Here is a 22,650-nt window from a genome sequence, read left to right as displayed (position 1 = left end):
AGTGACTAATTATACGTCCTAATATAGATGTGAGGAACAAGGTAACCACAGTGGATATGCGTAGAACATGACTCACACTATTTCTTCTTTTTTTTGGGCCAGTTGTGCTGACTTGTGTCTTCATACATATATTCACTTTCAATGCACATTATTAATGAATATAAATTAAAATAATATAAACTGTGTGTTTAACATCTTTAGGCATCCAGAGACAGGTTCTGTCACTAAAAGTGTAAGCGTGCAGCCCTGACAGGTGTAAGGAAACTTACATAGGAGATAAATAGCAAAGACAGGAAGGGACCCTTATTAGATTTCTTGCTGAGAGTTGGATGAAAAGATTGATACCTTTTGTCCTACAGCCAGCATGCAGTTTAGTTTAATATAACATGATTGGAAACGGGGGAATACAGCAAGCTTGGCTCTGTCCGCAGATTAAAAAAAATCCACAAACCAGCACCTCTAAAGCCCACTAATAAATATTTAATAAACATATCTTGTTTACTCAATTCGTAAAAAGTGCTTTGGAGCAATTAATCAATATTAATGGTCTTACTGATAACACTTTTATGTGGACAAATAATTTAAGAGCTTTTAGAAAGGTGCTGAATAAAAGTACATCTTATTTAAATTCTTATGATTGTGAATTAATCATTTTAAAAACTTTGGCGGGTCCAAAATGAATGTTTTGTTTATCTCTGTGGAAGATATCCGACGTTTGGGTCCCACTTCTAACAAGATGTGACATCTAGAGGCTGAATTTGAACAAAAGCACCTTCAAGTATATGAATCCAGAACGGCTAGAAAAAACACTGAATATTACAAAAGAATCCAGAAAACTCAGATTACTTTGACTCTCTGACTCACACCAGGTGCAGATTTCTGTGAGCTAATTAAAGATATTCTTGGGTTTCAAAAAGTAAAAGAAAAGATCATTGAGTTTCTTTGCTATAGTGCTGAAGCGTTGCCATTGGTGATGTAGAAGCGATAGCTACAGACCAGCGCTAGATTTGACATGCCAGCCTAATTAGTGCGATTATCGCACAGCTGCACAGGCTGAGAGGATTTGAAGTGGTTTTATCAAAAGGATCATTTTCCCGGGGAATGCCTCATCCCGACAGCGTGTGCACTGCCAGATCCATTTTGGGTTTGGGATGTGCAGGCGCTGTCTGCTCAAATACGCTGCAGATTTGAGAGGTATGAACTCAGGAGTGGACAGGAGGAGAGTAGTGGAAGCACAGTGTATTATTGCACATGAGTAAAGCTGTGAAGTCATTAGGTGCGTTGTGTTTTCCAAAGAGCACAGGTACTGCCTCAGACCTCACAACAGACCAGTTATTGGAAGTCTGGTGGCACATAATCACATCAGCTTACCCCCCAAATCACTCTAGCAGAGCATGGAGGGTAAACCAAATTTAGGCCTAATCTTACCAAACAGATTTGGCCACTGATGGTGGGCTAATTAACAGAATTAACGATTGATGTAATGCTTCAGTTCAGTTAGGGATTTGCCTTTCCTTCTTTATAAAATAGGGGTAATTAGGAGTCACATTAAGACGACCAAATTGTGACTCAAAGCTGATCCAATCAATATTTCTATAAACAACAATAGATCAAATGACTGTGTGTGTGTGAAAGGGGTCGCATGCAACAATGAATCCACAAAGAATTATCCCCTAACTTTGCAGTTCCTCTCCGCTGTAAGGAGCGTTTCAGCTCATTGTTTTGGTTTTCCTCCCCACAGCTTTAATGTTTTGGTTTCACCGCTCGCAACAGCGTCGTTTTCAGCAGATCCACAGGAGGTATTAGAGACTAAATCAGAGCTAAGAGGCGAGTGAATAATGGACTTGTCAGGTGGACACAAACACGACATGACTTTTTTTTATCTCCATGTCGGTTGGATGTGGGAATAGGCAACTGCTTTAAACAACTGCAACTTTAAAGGTGTTAACAGCTTGTTCCTGCTGCCGCCAAGTTAATGCCTCTTTAACTAGGGCTTGGCGATAATTCAATATGATTAAATCATATATTGATATATTGTGATATAATGTGATCAAACTCAGTTAAATCAATCTATTGTCTTAATATAATTACTCTGTTTTTGTGTGGATGCATGTAAACATAGTCAGTGTATGGCTGGAAATACTTTTTTTTATTATATTATTATTATTATTATTATTATTATTATTATTATTATTATTATTTTATTGTATTATTTTTTTATTTAATATTTTTCATTTTATCTCTATAATTTCACTTGAAACGGTTATGTTCATTATGTACTAAAATACTCCGTACTTTTCATTTGTCAAGTATTTAATTCACACAGGAGTATACAAAAATAGGCTTTATCATGTGGTTAGTTCATAAGACTTTTTATAATGGCTGTCAGCCGATTAAAGTATCTAATTGCGACTAATCGCATGATTGTGCATAGTTAATCGCGATAAATCACAAATTAATCACACATTTTTTATCTGTTCAAAATTTTCCTTAAAGGGAGATTTGTCAAGTATTTAATACTCTTATCAACATGGGAGTGGACAAATATGCTGCTTTATGCAAAAGTATGTATATATTTATTATTGGAAATTAATTAACAACACAAAACAATGATACATATTGTCCAGAAACCGTCACAGGTACTGCATGCAGCATAAACAATATGCTCAAATCATAACATGGCAAACTAAACAGCTGTCAGTGTGTCAGTGTGCTGACTTGACTATGACTTGCCCCAAACTGCATGTGATTATCATAAAGTGGGCATGTCTGTAAAGGGGAGACTCGTGGGTACCCAGAGAACCCATTTTCATTCACATATCTTGAGGTCAAAAGTCAAGGGACCCCCTTTGAAAATGGCCTCCTCGCCAAAATTTAGTGTAAGTTTGGAGCGTTATTTAGCCTCCTCTTGACAAGCTAGTATGACATGGTTAGAACCAATGATTGTCAATGATTTCTTATCTAATAACGCGTTATTATTGTGTTAACTTCGACAGCCCTACTATTTATTCATTGAACTACCAGAAAACGTGCTGTATCGTGATATATATATTGTTATCGAGATATGAAATGACCTATATTAGAAGGTTTTGGCCATATCGCCCAGCCTTTAATGAGACATGAAATATAAATAAATGTCTGATTTTCTACTGCAATACTTTTTTATATTATTAAAATATTCAACCAGGACAGTTCAAATCACTAAAATGTACTAGTGGTGATGTTAATCACCCGTCTTTGTTATTGCATAACCTCCCTGAAACATAAATACATCTCTCACCCTCATTCAAATAATATTAACATATTCTCAGTAAAAGAATCTCTGGCTTCCCTCTCGCTCAATCATCATATTGTACTCCACTACAACACCCCAGTATGGCTCAGAAAACATCCCGACGGCCTCGCTCATACACACCAGCATGTTATTTATCCCGGTCTGTTAAACTCCTCCCTCCTCTCTTTGCCCTTGGGTGGGCTGGGGTCTTCAGTGCTCCCCCGGACCTCCATGGCCTCTACAAGCGCCTCCACAGTTCCCACCCTCCACCGGCCGTGACGTCACAGGTCCGGGTCCGAGACCAGCCGGCGTTCGCCCACCGCCAGGGTCAAGAGCGCAGGGAGGACCGAGAGAGGAGGACCAGGGACCTTCTGCCCCACGACACCCAACACACCTCCACCGTCCTTGTCACGCCTCCCCGCGGCCGGCCCATGGAAGTTCTGAAGGTAAGCCGAACCAACGCTCTGGTATACCTGTGTGAGTGGCAGCCGTGATGTGAAGGGTGACTTGAGGAGACATGGTGGTGCTTACTCTTTCGTGGAGTTTTGCTTCCACCCATTCCAAACTGGATTATACATTTCTCCATTTTATTAAATCACAAATTCAACATGATTATGGACTTTGGCGTCAGAAATTCCTCCGTCTGTGTCAGCTCCTGAGACACAAATACAGTTCTTTGAGAGTGGACTGTGTTAAATCCACGGGGGGGATTATCTCTTGACAGAATTCCTGTTTCCAGACATTTGGCATTCAACACATTTAATCCTATTTGCTCCACTACACTGACATATTTTCACTCATTTCATCCCTGGTATGACCAAATGGACCCTGAAAACGTGAGAATATAAAGACGAGAAATAAATATTTTTTTTGGAAGAGAAAAACGCTGTAACTTATCCTGAAAGTTTAAAAACTCTAAGTTAACAATATTTGATAATTAAGATGTTTCTAAGATCAGGACCGGTAATCAGTTTTCACCCCTTCAGGAATTTCAAAGTATCTGAGTTTATCAAAAACGCTCGTGAGTTGAAATGCCAACTGTCAGACATTTGATATATAATTTTCTTCATTGTTTATACAGATTTTTCTGTGCCTACAAGAAAAAATGACTTCTAGTATTTCTGCCTTTTTATCACGGATATGCATTTGATATCATTAAGTCCGATACGTTCTGCAAGATAAGTGTGACCTTACTGGAGCTGGGTGATGGAGAAGTTCTTTTAAGGTCATCATGTTGTTGACTTGTGAGTTGTACCATTCTCATATCTGACTTATCAGTGTGTTTTATTGATAGCGGAATAACATAATCCTTTAGCGCTATACGACCTCCAGTGATTTCAGCATGAAAATCGCATCCTGCCAGGGTGACTCGGCATGTGTTACTATTTTCACGTGGACTTGTGTCTACGTACGAAACAGGAAATGCCTTTGTTGTTGTTTTCATTTATCTATAACATTTGTAGTGTTGTGAGAACGTGATGTGTCGGTATAGAAATATTTTGCAAATTGTTCTAAAAGAGGGTTGTACTTCATAAAGAAATCTAACACTTTTCCTCATACTGTATTATTTTCATAGTGAATCCAGACGACGATCCCAGTTTCCTGGGCAAATACTTCTTGACAGTTTGAACCTAACCTGTCTGTGGATTATCAAAAGACCCCCCCAAAGCCGTGCAGGCGAGGCAAAATTAGCTTAGAAGTACCAGGCAGAGCTGCTGGACCGTGAAAGTGAAAACATAAAGCTCAGATGAGGTTGTCCAAGAGGGGAGGGTGGACCCTTAATTAGCCGGGTTACCTCTGACCCCAGTGAGGATGAAGTGAAAAAAACAGTTCAGGGATCAAGACAAAGGAAAGGCAGAGTTTTATCACACAACTCAACTTATAAGTCAGCAACAAATGCTCATTTGAATCTTGAGCTCATTTATGAAAAAACACTATATAGTGCAAGATAATCTAAATTAGTCAAACATCAGCCTCAACAGTACAAGTATTTTAAGAAAATGTGTTTAACATAAACATTACACCTGCCACCATCTAGTTCACCCTTTGTTTTTACAGAATAATGTCTTTAAAGCGGTTTTATTGATATTTTGTTAACAATATATCAAATGACAATGTGAAGTATATCTCTTGCTGCCCTCAAATGTTGTCGTGTTTACCGTGTTCACGAGAAGAGTCCATATGAACGCCCCTCTCTTGTGGTACTCATGACCTCTTAAGCTCCGAGTTTACGAGTTGTGACGTGTTTGTTGACGTTGTCAGAAATGGTGGCGGCCATGGAAGCTCATATTTCGGTGCATAATAAGTTAATATATATTTAAATTTTAGTCGTATATTGTTTTTTCTTCGTAATTGTATAACATGCCTTAGGAAAATGTTGATATTCCCAACAGTCTCATCTTTTTCCTCTGTCATTATGTTTTTGCATTTCCTGCATTATGTTACCTGCTTGCTAGCTTGTTAAATTGTTAGCCTCTGTGGCTTCTAGACGACGACAGTAACGTTAATATCAGCGGTGTTCTTCACGATTTAACCACTTGAACGCCAAGCATGTCGTGTACACGACTTCCCATGTTGTAAACACAAGCTCACAAGTTTCATTTGAAGGCACCATTAGTAGTGATGAACCTACAGAGGGTTATCATCTGAATCTGCAGCTCCCATCGGCTTTATGGAGCTTTGGAGTGAGTTTTAAGCTCTTAGTTTAGCTGTTTGACCCACAATTTTACTGTTTAGGTTCACTCTCACTGAACTAAAACAAAGTGTCTCCATACGGAATCTGATCCCACCGAGGACTACCTTCTAACATTAAACTATTGGACAAGGTTAAGTAAGATCTCACTTAACTGAATGAGACTTTGTGCTTTGTTGCCTGTGGGCTGCAACTGTTCTCGTTGGAGTTGAGTTGTGTCGACATCCGTGCCTTCTTGATTTTCTCAGGGCTGTTATGACTGACTGATAGTGTCTTTAGCACTTACTGGAAAAAACATCTTCAATCAGACCGAAAAAGCCAAAATCTGTAAAAACAAAGAAATAAATCAATATGTTATGTATATAGTGTTGTGCAGTATAAACTGTCATTTTAATGATGTTCTTTACTGTCTTTGTGTGCACAGCATGTACAGTAGTTAAAGGTGCTAAATTTGAAATTCAGAGCATGAATATGATTAAGGGATTGCCTCCACACGGCTCTCAACATGGCGACGGCTGACAAGCTGTGAGCTAACAGCTAGCAGTGCTAACAGCATGAACAGTGCAAACAATGCCAACAGTGCTGGCGCTATGCTTCCGCGACAATGACGTGGGACGGCGTTATCAGCTGTAACCGCCATATGAGCGCAGTGCAGAGCAGCGGCGATTAGCTAGCCAGTGGGGCACACACACAGGCATTCACGTGCACTAAAATGCATGCGTGGCCAGACCAGCAACATAATGGAGCACAGAGAAGCTCAGATACAGCACACACAGAGGGATTGTGACTTAATTTTCTACTCAGGTAGACATTACTTCTCTAATCTTTACATAGATAGTATGTATGATAGGTAATAAATAGTTGTTTGCTGCTATATTAAAAGCTAAGGTTGGTAGTGTTCTTCAAAAACATTGTCGCCGGCGCGTAGACATATCTCAGGATCAATGAGGGAATTTCTTCAAATTTGGCGCAAACGTCTACCTGGACTCAAGATGAACTGATTTGATTTTGGCGGTAAAATGTCAAAGGTTAAGGTCACTTTGACCTCACATCCGTCCCATTCTCATGATATCTCAGGAACGCCTTGAGAAAATGTCTTCAAATTTGGCGCAAACGTTCACTTGGACTCAAGGATGAACTGCGTCGATTTTGGTGGTAACAGGTCAAAGTTCAAGGTCACTGTGACCTTACGTCATGAAAGCGATATCTCAGTAACGTCTGGAGGGAATTCTATTACATCGGGCTCAAACATCCACTTAAAGGATGAACTCAAAGGTCACTGTGACCTCACAAAACACGTTTTTTGCCACAACTCAAGAATTCATCTGCTAATTATGACAATTTCACACAAATGTCTAACAGTACAAAATTATGAAGTTGTGACATTTTGGACAGACATGGATGTAAACTGCAACTTGACTGGTTGGCGGAGTCATACAACCACGAGGCGGTAATTCTAGTTTGTTATATTAGTTGAAATTGTCATTACATCCCGACAGCAATCAGTAATCAAATACTCTGTACAAGCTGCTAGCTTGACAGCTGTGAGTATTGACAATAGTTATATTCATTATTTACGTTCACAATGATAATTTTAGAGGCGTGGCTTTAGAGGGAGGCCTGAAGCGATGGACTGTCAGTGTTGCCGACTTAGCGACTTTCTCTCTAGATATAGGGACTGTTGGAGCTAGTGCTGTTAGCTACTTACATTGGAAAAGAGTTGGCAACACTGGGCTGTTTTTTTCAGTTGGATATTTTAAAAAATCTAGCGTACTCTTGCTTGTTTCTCAACATTACCGACCCTGCCTTTAATGCTCTGAATTTAGCACCTTTAAGTAAAGCTGACTGATACCTTTGATTATTACAGTTATATTATACAACAGATGACAGGTAGTCATTGCATTGCTGCTTATGTAATCTCTTGTGGTAATGAGTGTCGTGTTTCTGTATTTGTGGTTCTCTTACAAGCATAGAGCATAGAATTGATCTATCCACCTAATTTTCCTTCCTAATTGCGGCTTTGTATATATTAGAAGAATGCAATCAAACACTTTCGTATTATATGTATTGGCCCAGAACAGCCCTGACTTTTAAAAAAAATCACCAGATTCAAATCCACGTGCCGACTTTCGTGCCGTACTCTGACCTTTTCCTCAAACTCCAGGCACATTTCAGCTGAATAATGCTACATCTTTGTGCTCTTTTTGATTTGAGGGGTAGACTCTGAGGTCTCAAACTTGGCTAAGAGAGCCTTTTGTTTAATCAACTCGGAGTATACCTAAAGCTCTGTTCTCAGTTTCTAGTGGCCAGCAGATTCTTCAAGATAAGATTTTCCAAAAATACGACTGTTTCAAAATCAAGAAGTTTCCAGCAGTTTGTTCTCCTACTGTAAAGATCTTTGCTCCTGCTGCTCTTTGGGAACACACGGTATCTTGTTTTACTGTCTCACTCTGTCGTAGCAAGCTCAGCTGATTGCATAGCCCCTCGCCAGGCATCATAACGACACTCTGTGTGTTTATGTTGCAGCTAATTTAAGCTCCATTGTTTGTCACTTAAGCAAGTGCATGTTCTTAATCCCTCACAGACTGGACAATGTTCCTCATTCTTGGAAGAGGATGTTAAACATACTGTAGCCACAGGGTAAAGAAGCAGAGAAGACATCTCTTTGTCCCAGGCTCCTCCTCTTGATGGGGTGGCCTGTCTCTGCCATAGCTGCTATTTGCTAGAGAGACTTGTTACTAAGGGAATTCGGCAAGAGAGCAAAGTCAACTTCCTCCGGGCGATGGCGGATAGTCGTTCAACTGAAAATCCCTCCCATCACCGCAGCCTCAGTGTCACTTGTGGAAGCGCTGGCGAACGTTGTCATTAAATTCACCCCCCAGCAGAAATGGGAACTTGGACTCAACTCGCACTTAATGTCTGGTTCTCACTACACGACTTTAGGCCTGATTTTCCGCTCCCCGACAGTTTCTGGAACTCCCCGACAAAAGCCCCAGATCACAGGCAAATCGTCGTTGGCTCGCAGCTCGCACATCTGTGCTCGAATGTCATGTGTGAACTGCTCAAAGAAGGGTGCCAAGAGGCTCGCCGACACAGTCCAGATATCTAGCGTGCTAAACATCTGGCCCTGTCGGGGACTCCGGCCACGAGCTACAGCCAATGAGAGCGCAAGGTTGAGGGGAAACCTGGAGGAGGAAGGGTCGCCTGTAACAACAGGATCTTACTGTATGTGTTGCATTTGCAACATGGAGCAAAGTTGTTGTTGCACCAAAAGAAATAGTAAAAAAGAGTGTGGAAACCAGTGGAAATTTTGTGAACAACAATATCAGCAATGTGCCTCGCGTATGGTATCACGTCATTTACTGTGTATTTCTCTCATGTGTTTTCACATTTTACCAATCCAGACCACATCGATAATCCACAGTTGCCTGCAAGATCAGTGCCAACGACAAAAACACGACTTCGATGTTCAGTTGCAGACAAATGGTACAAATAAGTAACCTCGACATAAAATCTCAACCCAAAAAAGCCTTTAAGCAGTCAGTGGGGCGTCACACAAAGCAAGCACACGTTGGCTTCAGCATGTGTTGGGTCTGCTTGTTAGCCTATTAGTCTTTAACTTCTAGATGTCCACGACCCACAGCACTCCCTTCAGAATCACGTCTTTAGGAGACAATCAAATCTTCTTAGTTCTCACCCTGAAGTGAAACGTAGTTTGGAGACCTCATCGGGGATTCCTCCCGGTGAAAGATCTGTGTGATCTCCTGTCTCCGGTCAGCCATGTAGTGTGAAAACCACAACGACTTAAAGACTCCCGATTACAAGACAGTAAGTTGTGTAGTGTCAACAGTACAGAGATCTGAGGACTTGGAGAGTCGCGTAGTGTGAACTCTGCTTTATTCGACCACACAGTGACTTGAGACTAGAGGGATGTGTTAAATTACAGTAGATTATAAAATGTCATTCGTTGAATACCCAGTATAATTATACAATACGGTTGTACTCTGTTTTTGAAACGTAGGTTATGGTTATTATTGCATGTCTAATAATGTTAGCAATCTTTTCCTGTTACTCTGAGTATCATTAGTCTATTTTAGGGGCAAAATACAACTATTTACTTTAAAGGAAAGTTTTTCATGTTGCATTGCAATAGCATGTTTAAAGTGATCATATACCACACAACTAATCAGTGCTGATACTCTATATAATAGATAAAGGAGTGATGATACAGTACATGAATTCCTTAGTTATAGCTATGCTGTGTTCTAAGCCGACCGAATGGCATGCAGCAGATGATAGAACATTCATTACAACCAGAAGAGACTTGACCTGGATATGCAAAACATTTACTCGTGAGCATCTCTGCCCCCCGGTCACTGCTACGCCGTCTGCCTCCACCTCAACCAAGCACATTCTGTAATATCACCCTTGCTGATAACGAATACAGCAAGAGAGAACAAGTCGGCTGATAAGACCAGCAAGGTCGCCAAAAGTTTGCCTCATCAGTCGTCCCCTTCTTTTTTTTGGGACTTTTTGCCTTTATTTGATAGGACGGAGAGATAGACAGGAGAGAAAGAGAGAGAGAGAAAGGGGACATTATGCAGCAAAGGGACGTAGGTTGGAATTGAAATTAAAGGTTTTCTTATTTCTTCTTTTTACGTTTTTGTAATAATAATAATAACTTTATTTATATAGCACCTTTAAAAACAGAGTTTACAAAGTGCTTTGACAGATAAAGCAGAGCAAAAGCAGGATACAAGTAAGGGATAATGTCACATCGCCCCGTACATTATCCCGCTTATTAAACAGCTACTTACTTAAGAAATCAATAATTTGGCACAAAAATGGTCCGCCTGAGTCCAACATCAGATCTGCGCCCATAGCAACGGTCTGTTATACATATTAACAGTCTGCTATAAAGAAATAACAGACCGTAGAACGCCGTGACTGACCAATCAGAATAGAGTATTAAACAAAATCGTGTAATGAGGCAATTAACAACAGAAAGCCAATCAGTGAGGACAAACAAAAGCAAGACAAAACGAAAGGTTAACTTTAAACACGAAGAAAAAAGACGATAAAATAAAAGTTTGAGATGAAGGATGTTCTAGCTTCTTTAACTGCCGTTTGATAAATCTTCATTGCATCTTTCCAAAGCTCATAAAAAAAGTTTTGTCCATTTTAATTCCTTTCTCCTGCAGTCTCTCTTTAATTCCTGGGTGGATTTGTTAAGCCAGAGCTGGGGTGCTCTATTCGACTTTTTGTCTTTGTAAGGGGCAACAGGTCTGACAGGTGTGATTAAAAAGAGAGATCAGCTCCTTTACGTTAAAAGTGGATTTAAGGCTGTTAAAGAAGCAGCAGTAAAAAGCTCAGAAAACTTGCAAGCAGGCGTAGAGGCGGCGGACAGGTGACTGTGGATAAGCACATTGAATAAAACAGCTTTGTGATCAGACACAGATATCTTTAGACTCAAAGTTGTCAGGGCTAAGATCACTGCACAGAACCAGATCAAGGGTGTGACCCTTCGAGTGTGTGGGCTCCTGTGTTGCCTGAGTGAGGTTAAAAGATTCAAGACTATATCCGTAAAATCAGTGGAAGTGAATAATTTTAACAGAGAAAATTGTATTATAACCATAATAAGAAAAACATTTATGAATGAGGCTCATTGTCACTTCTGAGCTGAATGCTGCCCTTAGATATCTAATGAGGCTGATATGGTTGGATTTAGACTACTGCAATCTGATCCAACTCCATGAGGGATTCAAAAAAACTAATAGTTCAAACAAAATAATATAATAATAATTATTATGGACTGTGGCTACATTCAGACAGTATTTTTAGAATAGGGGTTGCACAAATCTGACAACCCGGTATGAATAAACTAGGCGACGCTAAGGGGTCAATGAGATCAACAGAATTTATCTTAACTTCAATCTACAGTGCAGATCCACATGCCTACAATAATTGAATTTGGAGGCTAAACGATAAGGCACGTAGGCATAAAATGTCGTCCTAAATAGTCATATGGTTGCCAGTCGCTCCTTACAGAAGATCAATTTATTCAAAAGGTCAATTTTTTTCCTTGTGCGGACTTTAATTAACTTAACTTAATGACCCTGACGTCAAGTGATTAGAAACTAAAACAGCTGGAGAAAACTGAGAGAACGGACTCCGAAACAAGTGTGCACACAATCGCCACTTCTACTACCCCCAATATGCCTCTTCTGTCTCCTGTTGGGCAGTGCCTGAAATGGGCTGGTACTCACCAGTACTGAGTACTGATACTTCTGATTTTTGTCCACGAGTACCCTTACTTCTTATTGCGTTGCCTACTGCCCGCATTAGCTAGCGTAATGCTGAGAAAACAGCAATAAAATGACCTTTGGTATTCCTTCTCATTAACCAATTTAATCTTTAGGCCAACAGATATCACATTTTAAGTTGGTTTTATTGTTGTATATATGTAATATTATATTTGTGTACAATTTAATTCATATCAATAACCACATAAAAAAAGTGTTTATTAACCAAATTATACATTTATGTACAAACTGTGGAAATGTATGTCATATGTAGGGACTAGTAATGAACTGCATTCAAAATTACATTTGAAGTGGGATATATTACCAAGATATAGCATGTGTATAAATATAAATATATTCAAGACCAGTGGCGGCTGGTGGATTTTTTTTTGGGTAGGGCCAATCAATTTCAACAAACATCCGATTCAATGCAAAAAAAGGTATCAAAAACGCATTACTACTTTGCAGTTACATTTTTATCATTTATTCCAACACTGACATAAGGACATCTTATTCATACAATTCAGTATGTTAATATAACATACGACAGATCATTTATAAAGGAACTTTGCTCTTCTGTCCTTCTGAGTGGCAAACCTCTCAATGACCTTCTTATTGAAGTCAGGCATGTTCCTGACAAGTTTCTTCTCCATGGAGAGCATAGCCAGAGCATTCAGCGTCTTGGAGGAGAGATTTGATCGAGTTAGGGTTGAGTCTTGCAAGAGTAGCGCTACTAGTGCTTGGCTGTTCCATTGTCATGCCGTTAAAATGGGCTGTGAGAGAAGAGAAGTGGAGAGAAGCGAGAGACGAGAAGACAAGATCACGCGAGAACTGACATGAGCCCTGACGAGAACAGAGAGAGACACACGTGAACGTGCGCGCGCACACCATGGGCCAAATCAGTTTGGCCCTCCCGGAAGTCTTTTTTACGGCGCTGATTGGATGAATTGTATGTCATTCATGCTTGTAATCATATATCTTTAATCAGTGATTGGCTGTACTGCTTATTAGACCCGCCTTCCTTGGGCCAAATCCATTTGGCCCCAGAAAGTGCACGTGCAGCAGAGCAGCTGAGAGGTGCACTAGCAGAGAGTTCAAGGAGGAAAGCAGATATTTGGCGCAGTTATCCTATTTTACAAATATTACGGGTATATTCCATAGGTCAAAAACACACATATTGACAATTTTTAGAATTTTTAGAATTTTTATAATTAATAATTTTATAATTTTTTTTTTTTTTTTTTTGGTGGCTCAAGGTGGGTGGGGCCAGGCCCCGTGGCCCTCTATTGGCCGGCCGCCACTGTTCAAGACACATGCGATGATAATGTCATGCAACTGCTGAATTAGTGTACTGGCACCTTTTTTGTCCAGGTGCAAGCACTGCTGTTGGGCATGGATGTACTGCCTCATGGCCCCACCAAGGTCAACGCCCTTGACTTCATGTTCCCATTCCTGTTTTAATAACAGAGAGAACAAAATGTGCCCAACTAAATCTGCAGACTTATTGTATTTGATATCAATAACTCCTCAAAAATAAACAAAAAAACATGGCAAACTAAATTGGCAAAGATTGCTTTTAACACACTAAATGTAGCTGGATTAAACATCAAGTCTTTGGTAGCAGACAAATCCTTTTAATCAATGATTTGATTTAATTAATTTTGATTTAATGTTTTAGTTGAAACTTGGCTAGACGAAGATAACAGTCCATCATTTATCGCCAGCTGCAGTACATTTCCAAAACAGATAACTGAATCCCCTGTTCACCCGTCCTGTCAGGCAGAGTTAGCAGATGTTGCGTGCATTGTCACGGACATATACAGCCACTTAAGTCTCCACCGCAGCAGCTGTGTGCCTGCCTGGCATACTCTGTCAGGGTTTCTGCCAGTGTATTGCAAGCCCGGCGTAACATTAGCGAGTGTCCAGCCGATAGAGGGAGAGTGAGCGTGTGTGTGATGATGAGTATGAACTTATCAATAACTTTATAGCTGTGAATGTAGCAGTGCAGTGTGTGTACAGTTTAGACCAAAGCCAAGTTCTCATGTCTTGCCAGCCGGCTGCTGAAGCTGCTGTGAAGGAAGTTAGCCCCAAAGTTATCAACAACTCAGGCCTGACCTTTAAGTTATTCTCCAAGTCACTCCTCTGAGTTTTGCTCAGCTTTTTTTAATTTTTAATATTCAAACAGTTAAACGGTTAATTATTAACATCCCTACTGCAAACTATGCATGCTCTGTTTGCATCATGAAACACAAAGTTGAATGTTAAAATGTCAACAACAGCATCATGTTGTATATTTAAATTGTTACAGTCAGAAAGTGAAAAACATCTGATGAAAATAAAACTTGTTTTCAAAGTCATTGTTAGAGTTGTAATGGCATTAAGTACTCATAATGGTACTCGGTATCAGCAAGTACCCAAATCATACTCGTAAACAGTGTTATTGGTGCATCGATTGACATAATTTCCACACAAAATAAGAACTTGTGCCTTTTTTGGCTGACAAAAATCCTTTCATCCTGAATTTGCCTCCTTATTTATTGACAAGATTGAGAGAATTAGACAGGCTAAGAAATGTTCTTCCATCCACTTAGAACCAATTATACTAGCATGCTAAAATTTGATCCTATCAATCAATAACCTTTGAGGAAATTGAGCAACATCTGAAAATTCTCCTCCTGCTGCCTTGATATCCTTCTTCTTTTTCAAAAATGTTTTAACTGTATGGCATCAGATCTTCTGCATACAACTCACTAATGAACAAATAGAGTCCCATAGCAAACCTACAATTTTGAAGTAAAATCACTGAAAAGGCTGCTTTTCAAGCTTCACAGTCTTCTAGCCCTAAACAATTGTTTTAATGGTTTTCAGTCAGGATTTCGACCACATCACAGCACATCACAGAGACTGCCCTTCTTAAGGTCTTGAATGTCATCCACTTAAACACAGACAGTGGAAAAGTCTTAGTATTATTAGATCTCAGTGCTGCATTTGACACGGTCAACCACAGAATACCAGACACACTGGAAAACTGGTTGGGACTTTCTGGCACAGTGCTAAACTGGTCCTGACTGATCCCTTCTGAATCCAATTTGAAGGACAGGGACTACTTTGTGTTGATCGGTAATTACAGTGTACATAAATGATGTGGAATCCCCCAAGGCTCCATGCTCGGGCCTCTTCTGTTCAACAGCTACATGCTGCCACTAGTGCAGATTATGGAAAACAATAAAAACTCTTACTATAGTTATGCAGACAACACACAGATTTATATCACCTATCACGAATGTTATCAGCCCATTGAATGGGCGTTATCAGTGGTTATCACTACCATTTTAAGGTTTCAGACGAGGGGTTCTCAAGCTTTTGTATGTTGAGGCCCACTTCTGAATTTTTACAAATTTCCGAGGACCATCTTCCCAAATAAATGGCAAACTGGGCTCCAACAATATTTTTTTCGTTTCAAAAACCTCTCAACTTTGTATCACTGCATCCGAGACATATGTCTGTAAAGGGGAGACTCGTGGGTACCCATACAACCCATTTTCATTCAGATATTTTGAGGTCAGGGGTCAAGATACCCGTCTGAAAATGGCCATGACAGTTTTTCCTTACCAAAATTTTGCACATATTTGGAGAATTATTTAGCCTCCTTCCCGACAAGATGGCAAGACATGGTTGGGACCAATGGATTCATTAGGTTTTTTAGTTTCTTATGATACCGGTAGCTTTAAAACTGAACCAGCTTACAACCTCTGAAAGACAGAAGAGCGGTCATCAGATTCTGAAGAGGTTAATTTAACCATTGGGCTGTACCTCTACGACCCACTGGGTGGCGCTCTGAGGCCCACCAGTGGACCCAGGCCCAGTGGTTGAGAGTAGCTGCTTTAGACGGGCCAAACTGCAACTACCACGTTCTGAAAGTGAAAGTGAAACTTAACGTTGTGAACTAAAACAAAACAACTTTAGGTTTAGGCAACAAAACCACTTGGTCAGGTTTAGGAAAAGAACGTGGTTTGGGTTAAAATAAGTATGCTTGTTTTGTAACTTGCATACGTGGCGTTAAGTACGTAAGTTACATAACAAAATATGGCAAAATAATTCAAAGCTGACTTTTGGTTTCACAGAGGACACAGACAGCGGTCTCTTGGGTGAAAGTCCTGTGTTTGTTTGACCCATACATCCATCCCTACCTCCTCCGTATAGGATTTTGTTGCTATTTATTCTAAGTCGCATCACTTACTCCTTTGCTCCTGCCAGTAGACATTGCCGTCGTCTTCTTGTACAGTGGAAACCACTTCTTGTGATCACAGTTACAGTGATCATCCTCTTATATGGATAAAAAAGCTTGTGACAGAATCATTCCTATTCAAATGTTGTTTAAATAATTTGCTTATAGTAATCAAGTAGTCCACTTACAGTGTTCATTGTGAGTCTTTTGATACATGACAACATCTGGAAAAACATTTCAAAACTACGTTAGACTAATATTAATTGAATTTTTGTTTTGTTTTTTACTCTACTCCCTTGATAATTTTCCTCATGGACCGTGGGCTTTCTGGCTGGATACCTGTGCAAATGTCAGTTAGATGACAATCTGCATGAGAAATGATGCACAACAACAAAAATTCAGTTATAATAATCATCCGCTTATAGTGATCAATTTGACCCGGACAGACGTGATCACTATAAGCAGTTTCCAATGTATCCGTATCGGTGATCAACCACGTGAATAGATGATAACGACTTTCTGAACCTTCAAGCCACAAATTGGACTTGATTTTATGCTTCAGCCCAACAAAATTGCATGTATTCATTCAATGAAACGTTTTCTACTGGGTTGTTTTGTGACCTCTACTCATATTAGAGGAACTTCATGGTGATTTCAGCTGCTTTGACTTAAACTGACCTTTTATTGGTGACTTTTCCAAAACAAATAGTTTTAAAGTCACATTTTGTGATGCTCAGTGAGCCTCTGATGACCCAGTGGCACCACAAGTCTGGACACGTTTTTCGATGATTTGCAGAAACATTATTCGCAATGGTTTCCAACAAGGGAAGTCCAGTCTGCGACAGCAATATGTCCTACAAATGATATGTCTTGTGTTTTTATAGTGGATAAAGTAGATTCGCTCTGCTACTAATCTAATAAAACCATAACTTGCTATAAATGTTATCATTCATTTACATTAAGTCTAAATAAACATATGTGCTTATAATCAGTTTACATCTATTGGCCCCCAGAGATGCTGATGAGTGCATAGTAGATAACGTAATCACCAAGGTTACATGTTACAGTACATTTCTCACATGTACAGTAGTTCACACTACACCAAATGGCAATTTCACACAACACAATACTCTTTTTGAGCATGAGTTGCTGAAGCTTGAAACAAAAATGCAATGCTTGTAGTTGAGAGTTATTTATTTTATAGTTCATTAGTTAATGGTTTTATTATCCAAGCATTCCTCCATCTCACATTGGCTCGATCCATCGCAACTGGTCGCTGGATATCAAACGCATGTGACCTTTTTGGAACAAATTTCAAATGAGTTCACATTGCATTGTATCATTTCCTGTGATTCACTGTGCCTCAGATCAGCTGAAAGAAATACAATAGTATGTGTGTGTTGGTAACAAGTGAGAGCCTAATCTGAACCAGCCTGCTCTTTGAATCATTGTCGATATTTTTGTGATGAAAACTGATATTGTGTCGGAGGTTGATCATTATCTGCGCTTGGAAATCGCTTGGATTGTAGTGCAACTGGTCTCATTAATATGTCATTTAAAATGCTTATGATGTTATTTAGGGTGGTGATTCCCAACAAGGAGGTACTTTATTCAATTCCAAGATCACTTTGTCTTGTATCTCTTGTAACAATATCCACTCTGGTATAATTAAGTGTTAAATAACCAGATTAAAATTATGGCTGAAACGATTAGTCGATTAGTATAGTCTCTAGTATAGTCTCTAATTGATTGATATATTAATTGCCAAATATTTTGATAATTGATTAGTTTTTTATCAAACACAAATGCCATACATTCTTTGGTTCCAGTAGAGGATGTTCTGCTCTTCTCTGTTTTATATTGTTTTATACGGGTTGGATCGACAGAAAGTTTTCTGCTGAGGAAAAGGATCTGCTTGTGCACGAAGTGAAAGTGCGCGAGTAGATGTATGTAGTCCTTGGCCGGTGGACCCTCTGCCTCCGCCATCTCCCAATCCTCTGTCCCATCAACAACTCCATTTGACTGCATATGTGCAAATGCACCAATAACCTTTTTTATCAAGAATAAGAGTCTTTAAAGGGTAATATCTTACCCCAGTAATGTGAACAACCTATCCCTCTCTCTCAATAGAGGCCTGGTTTATATGGTTATCTGTTACATATTATTTATTTCATATAGTACTTATCTGTCCACCCATCCATTCCACACTTGTTTTATTGACTTGTGTTGCCTTTGATGTGATTTGTAAGCAAAGACTTAGCTCTAGCGCACACTTAACTTTTAGCACACACTACATGTTTACAGTAGCATCCTCCTTTGACAAAATGCCCCCGAGTGGTGCTGGTTACCAAGGAAGTAAGAAACCGAGCGGAGCTGGCAGAGAAATATGAATGGATCTGTTTCTTTTCAGGGGTCAAGGAGTGACGACTATCTCTTGAAATGTTACGTGGTCCTCAAGGCGTCTAAAACACGAACCCATGTGCTCTCCTTGAGAAGGTAATAAACCTCCGTCTCACAAAGAGTCTATGAATAATGTGAGAGCCCGGTTTGCTGTAGGGATAAATGAAATACATCCATTGTTGATAGCTCCTTCTCAACCCAAAGGTTTTGGCTGAAGGAAAAGGCCACACTGTAGAGGGGAGACAAAGAAACACTCTACTATGTGTTTACAAAGAAAGCTTTCTCTGTTTTATCGTATAAGGCTCCGTCCAGCCAGAGGGCACTTCCCCTGTGTTTGTATTCACCTCTCCAGCTCCTAGTGAGTTTGTGTTCCGGCAGCGTTACACGAGATGCGGCTGCAGACGTCTGCATTAAGTAGCTGCACGTCATCAAATGTGAAGCTCCCGAGAAGCAGCGTAACTCCTTACATAAATGTCTGGGGATAATCTACTATTCAGCATCATGATAAAATCAGCTTTCAGTTCAGTTCTTTTCTACTCTGTGTGCTTTACTTGTAATAATAGCAGATTCACATCATCATTAATGGTGACAAATGGCAAGTCGATTTTGTTTATATAGCGCAATAACACAAATTTGCCTCAAGAGGGCTTTGAAATAGTGTAAATAATTGATGCTTCAGTTTTCCTTGGAGCAAAATAATTTTATGTACTTTCAGTTGAGTGCATTAATAATACACAGCACTGCGGCATTGTACTCGACAGTTAAATCATGGAGCCCAAATTGTAAAAGAATTTGGCGTGACGTTGATGTTATTCCTCTCTGGAGTATTAGTCACAGGCTAAAAAGCGACAATTAGTGTTGGTGGCACAAAAGCAGCCACACACAACTTATTCAATGCAGCTGTGAGACCTGCAACAAATAAGTCATTATGAACAAAATCCCCTAAATAAACATTTGAGATAAACACAGATGAAAGGGGATGATTTTGAAGTGGACATTGTCTCTTTTACCCTTAAATGCAACTTGTAGCCTACAGTAAAGTCATTTGAGTTTATACTACATCTTATCAAAGGGGTCTCTGTAAGACCCTCAGACGAGTGAGTCTCGTTTCCAAAAACTTAGAATTCGCCGTTAGATGACCAATTTTTAATTTTGTGTGCTAGACAAAGGTACTTACATGGTGTTAAAATGACTTGCTATATATTTACTGTATGGACAAAGAACCCAACGCTTTATCAAAAGGTCATACATTTCCTGTCATAGCAGATGTTATTGCCAATGGTGTGTCTTTGACCAAGACGTAGAACCATGGTTCTGGAGAGGACGGCCGACTGAATGTCCAAAATGTAAATGAAATGATTGGTTTGGTTCATACTTGCTTAACCCCCTTTTACTCCCATATTACTCCCAAATGTGATTAATTAATTTAATTTCACTTCACACTAAACCGAAACATTTGGAAAGCTTTAAAACAATTACTACCATTTACACAATAAGGGCAAGGTCACACATGCGCGAGATTCGCATCTTCGCATCACTTTGAGTTTAACTTTAGTGAACTTTAACTCAGCCTCAACCAATTGCAGAAGAAAGACGTGTGTGTTGTTGACCCCAGTTGGCACTGCCCCCATTTAGCACGAATATCGCCTCATTCGCACTTGTGTCACCCTAACACTGACTTTACTACAACACCAAATTTACGACAACAGTGTGTCATCTGAGGTCTTCTCAAAAAAAGGGTTACGTGAGCAGCCACAATGAGCCGTCGGGACTGTTCCAAGCCAGAGTTGGGAAAATATGTACAGTAACAGTACGTATAACAAATGGCAAACAATACAAATCTTTGTGGGTTTTTTGTCGGAGCATTTGATTTACTGATTGCTGTCGGGATGTAATGAGAATTTCAACTAACATTACAAAAATTATTTCTAAAATGTTTACCAACCCTACATTAAATGTCTTAAAAACATTTTATACGTGGTAAGTGAGTCTCAGTCTGTTTGGATAAATGCTGGTAACAGAAAACAAATTTTCTTTAATGTCTAAAGTTATCAGCCTCATAGATGTGACTTAGAAGGGGCCTGCTACACCTACTAGTTGATTCAGAATCTATTCACATGGTTGTTCACCGATACGAATACAAGAAGACGCCAACGACGGGAGCAAAGGAGGATGTCATGTGATGTAGTATAAATAGTGACAAAGTCTGACTGTTCATGTCCTGTGGGAAATCAAAAGTCAACACACTTTACCGTTACCATTTTGTTACGTAACTTAGGTACTTCACTAAGGCCAAGTTTCACAAGTAATGTAACAAGCATACTTATTTTAACCCAAACCACAATCTTTTCCTAAACCTAACTAAGTTGTAGTAGTACAAAGCTGGTGTTTCTCACCAATTGCGATGCGAAAATGTGTCTTTTCGTCAATGAGGCCCAGTGAGTTTCCTCCCGTGTCCACTCCACACAACAAAAAACAATGCAGACAGACAACGTCTACGGGACTAACATTAACTACACAATACATAAACTAATCAGACTCCAAATTTGATGCTAACGCTAGCATTTGTGGCTAGCCCCGTTCCGTGACCAACATATAACATTAGCAAGTGCATGGCCATTTTCAAAGGGGTCCCTTGACCTCTTACATCAAGATATGTGAACGGAAATGGGTTCTATGGATACCCACGAGTCTCCACTTTACTAAAATGCCCTCATTATGATAGTTTGGGGCAAGTCATAGTCAAGTCATCACACTGACACTTTGACAGCCTGTTGGGCTTGAGTTTGCCATGTTATGATTTGAGCATATTTTTTATGCTAAATGCAGTACCTGTGAGGGTTTCTGGACAATATTTGTCAAACATTTTTTTCATATCAGCTACATCAAAGGATTTAATTGGTCAAACATACATTTCCGCAGCTCCGTCCGAATATTTTTTCCCCGCAGGAATGTTCTGCAGGGGTGTGCAAGCATTCATAAGAACGCACCAAATCAGTTTTTATGTAAGGCCCTTTTTGTGATGACACATGGAGCCATAAACACATGTAGAATGGTCTGTTCTCTTTGCCTCATTGAACTCCTCTTTACATTGGACCATTAAACTTGTTGTATTCGTCCAAACTGACCATTCGTCCAAACTTTGTTGGCCTGTTTTTGGGATAATGTTAACTGTTCTATGATTGACGTTTTACTCTGAACTCATTTTTGCCTGTCATTGTGCACATTACACTGCTTTTGAAGGGAAGCGTGTTATTTGATGGGTCATGGTTCCACCCAATTTCCAAGAGTGCTAGTTCCAACATTTTTCAAGAGTCAATCACCACACCCTTTGAGCCCCATCCAGTGCACCATTCATGGCGCCATCAACTGATTCACAAAAAATGAAGCCTAAAAAAAACTTTGGAAGAGACAAACTCCCTTTAAGTGCTGCTCTATTAATACAGGGGTTGATATCCAATGCTTTCTAGTACAGAGAGAGCGGACCTTGGCTGGGCAAAAGCTTATCTGAATACTCAAATCCAAAACGTTACCATTAAGCCTGAAAATCAAGCCGTTAACCTTGTTTACCCTGCGAATGTGACTGCATAGCAAATGTGACGGTTAAATGTAATTAACCTCCAATCTCAAAAATTAATAATAAATGTGTGATTTCATATGGCTAGTTTGTATTGAAACAATGGTGTCAATTGTGTTGCTGGCGCTCAGAACAAATAATGTCTTATACCAGATGAGCGGAACTAAAGATTAAACG

The 22,650-nt window shown here is 39.7% G+C and overlaps 1 protein-coding gene across 5 annotated transcripts in view; it reads left to right on the top strand.

The window, feature by feature from the left end:
* Window positions 1-22,650, top strand: part of mitfa (melanocyte inducing transcription factor a) — a 33,079-nt gene that overhangs the window by 3,171 nt on the left and 7,258 nt on the right. For 2 of the 5 annotated variants that reach the window (XM_074649704.1, XM_074649698.1), the window contains exon 1: window positions 2,410-3,720. The exons of 1 other annotated variant lie outside the window; for it this stretch is intronic. In XM_074649704.1, the coding sequence (XP_074505805.1) occupies window positions 3,376-3,720 (345 nt within the window). In that variant the 5' untranslated portion in view covers window positions 2,410-3,375. Of the gene's footprint in view, window positions 1-2,409; window positions 3,721-18,906; window positions 18,993-22,650 lie in introns of those variants that run through there. 2 more of the 5 variants (XM_074649736.1, XM_074649714.1) reach the window with 2 other exon arrangements.

This window comes from Sebastes fasciatus, chromosome 1, assembly GCF_043250625.1.
Source record: "Sebastes fasciatus isolate fSebFas1 chromosome 1, fSebFas1.pri, whole genome shotgun sequence".
NCBI classification, from domain to species: Eukaryota; Metazoa; Chordata; class Actinopteri; order Perciformes; family Sebastidae; genus Sebastes; species Sebastes fasciatus.
The sequence above is the reverse complement of the archived record's forward strand: the minus strand, read 5'-3'. Positions and strand labels throughout refer to the sequence as shown.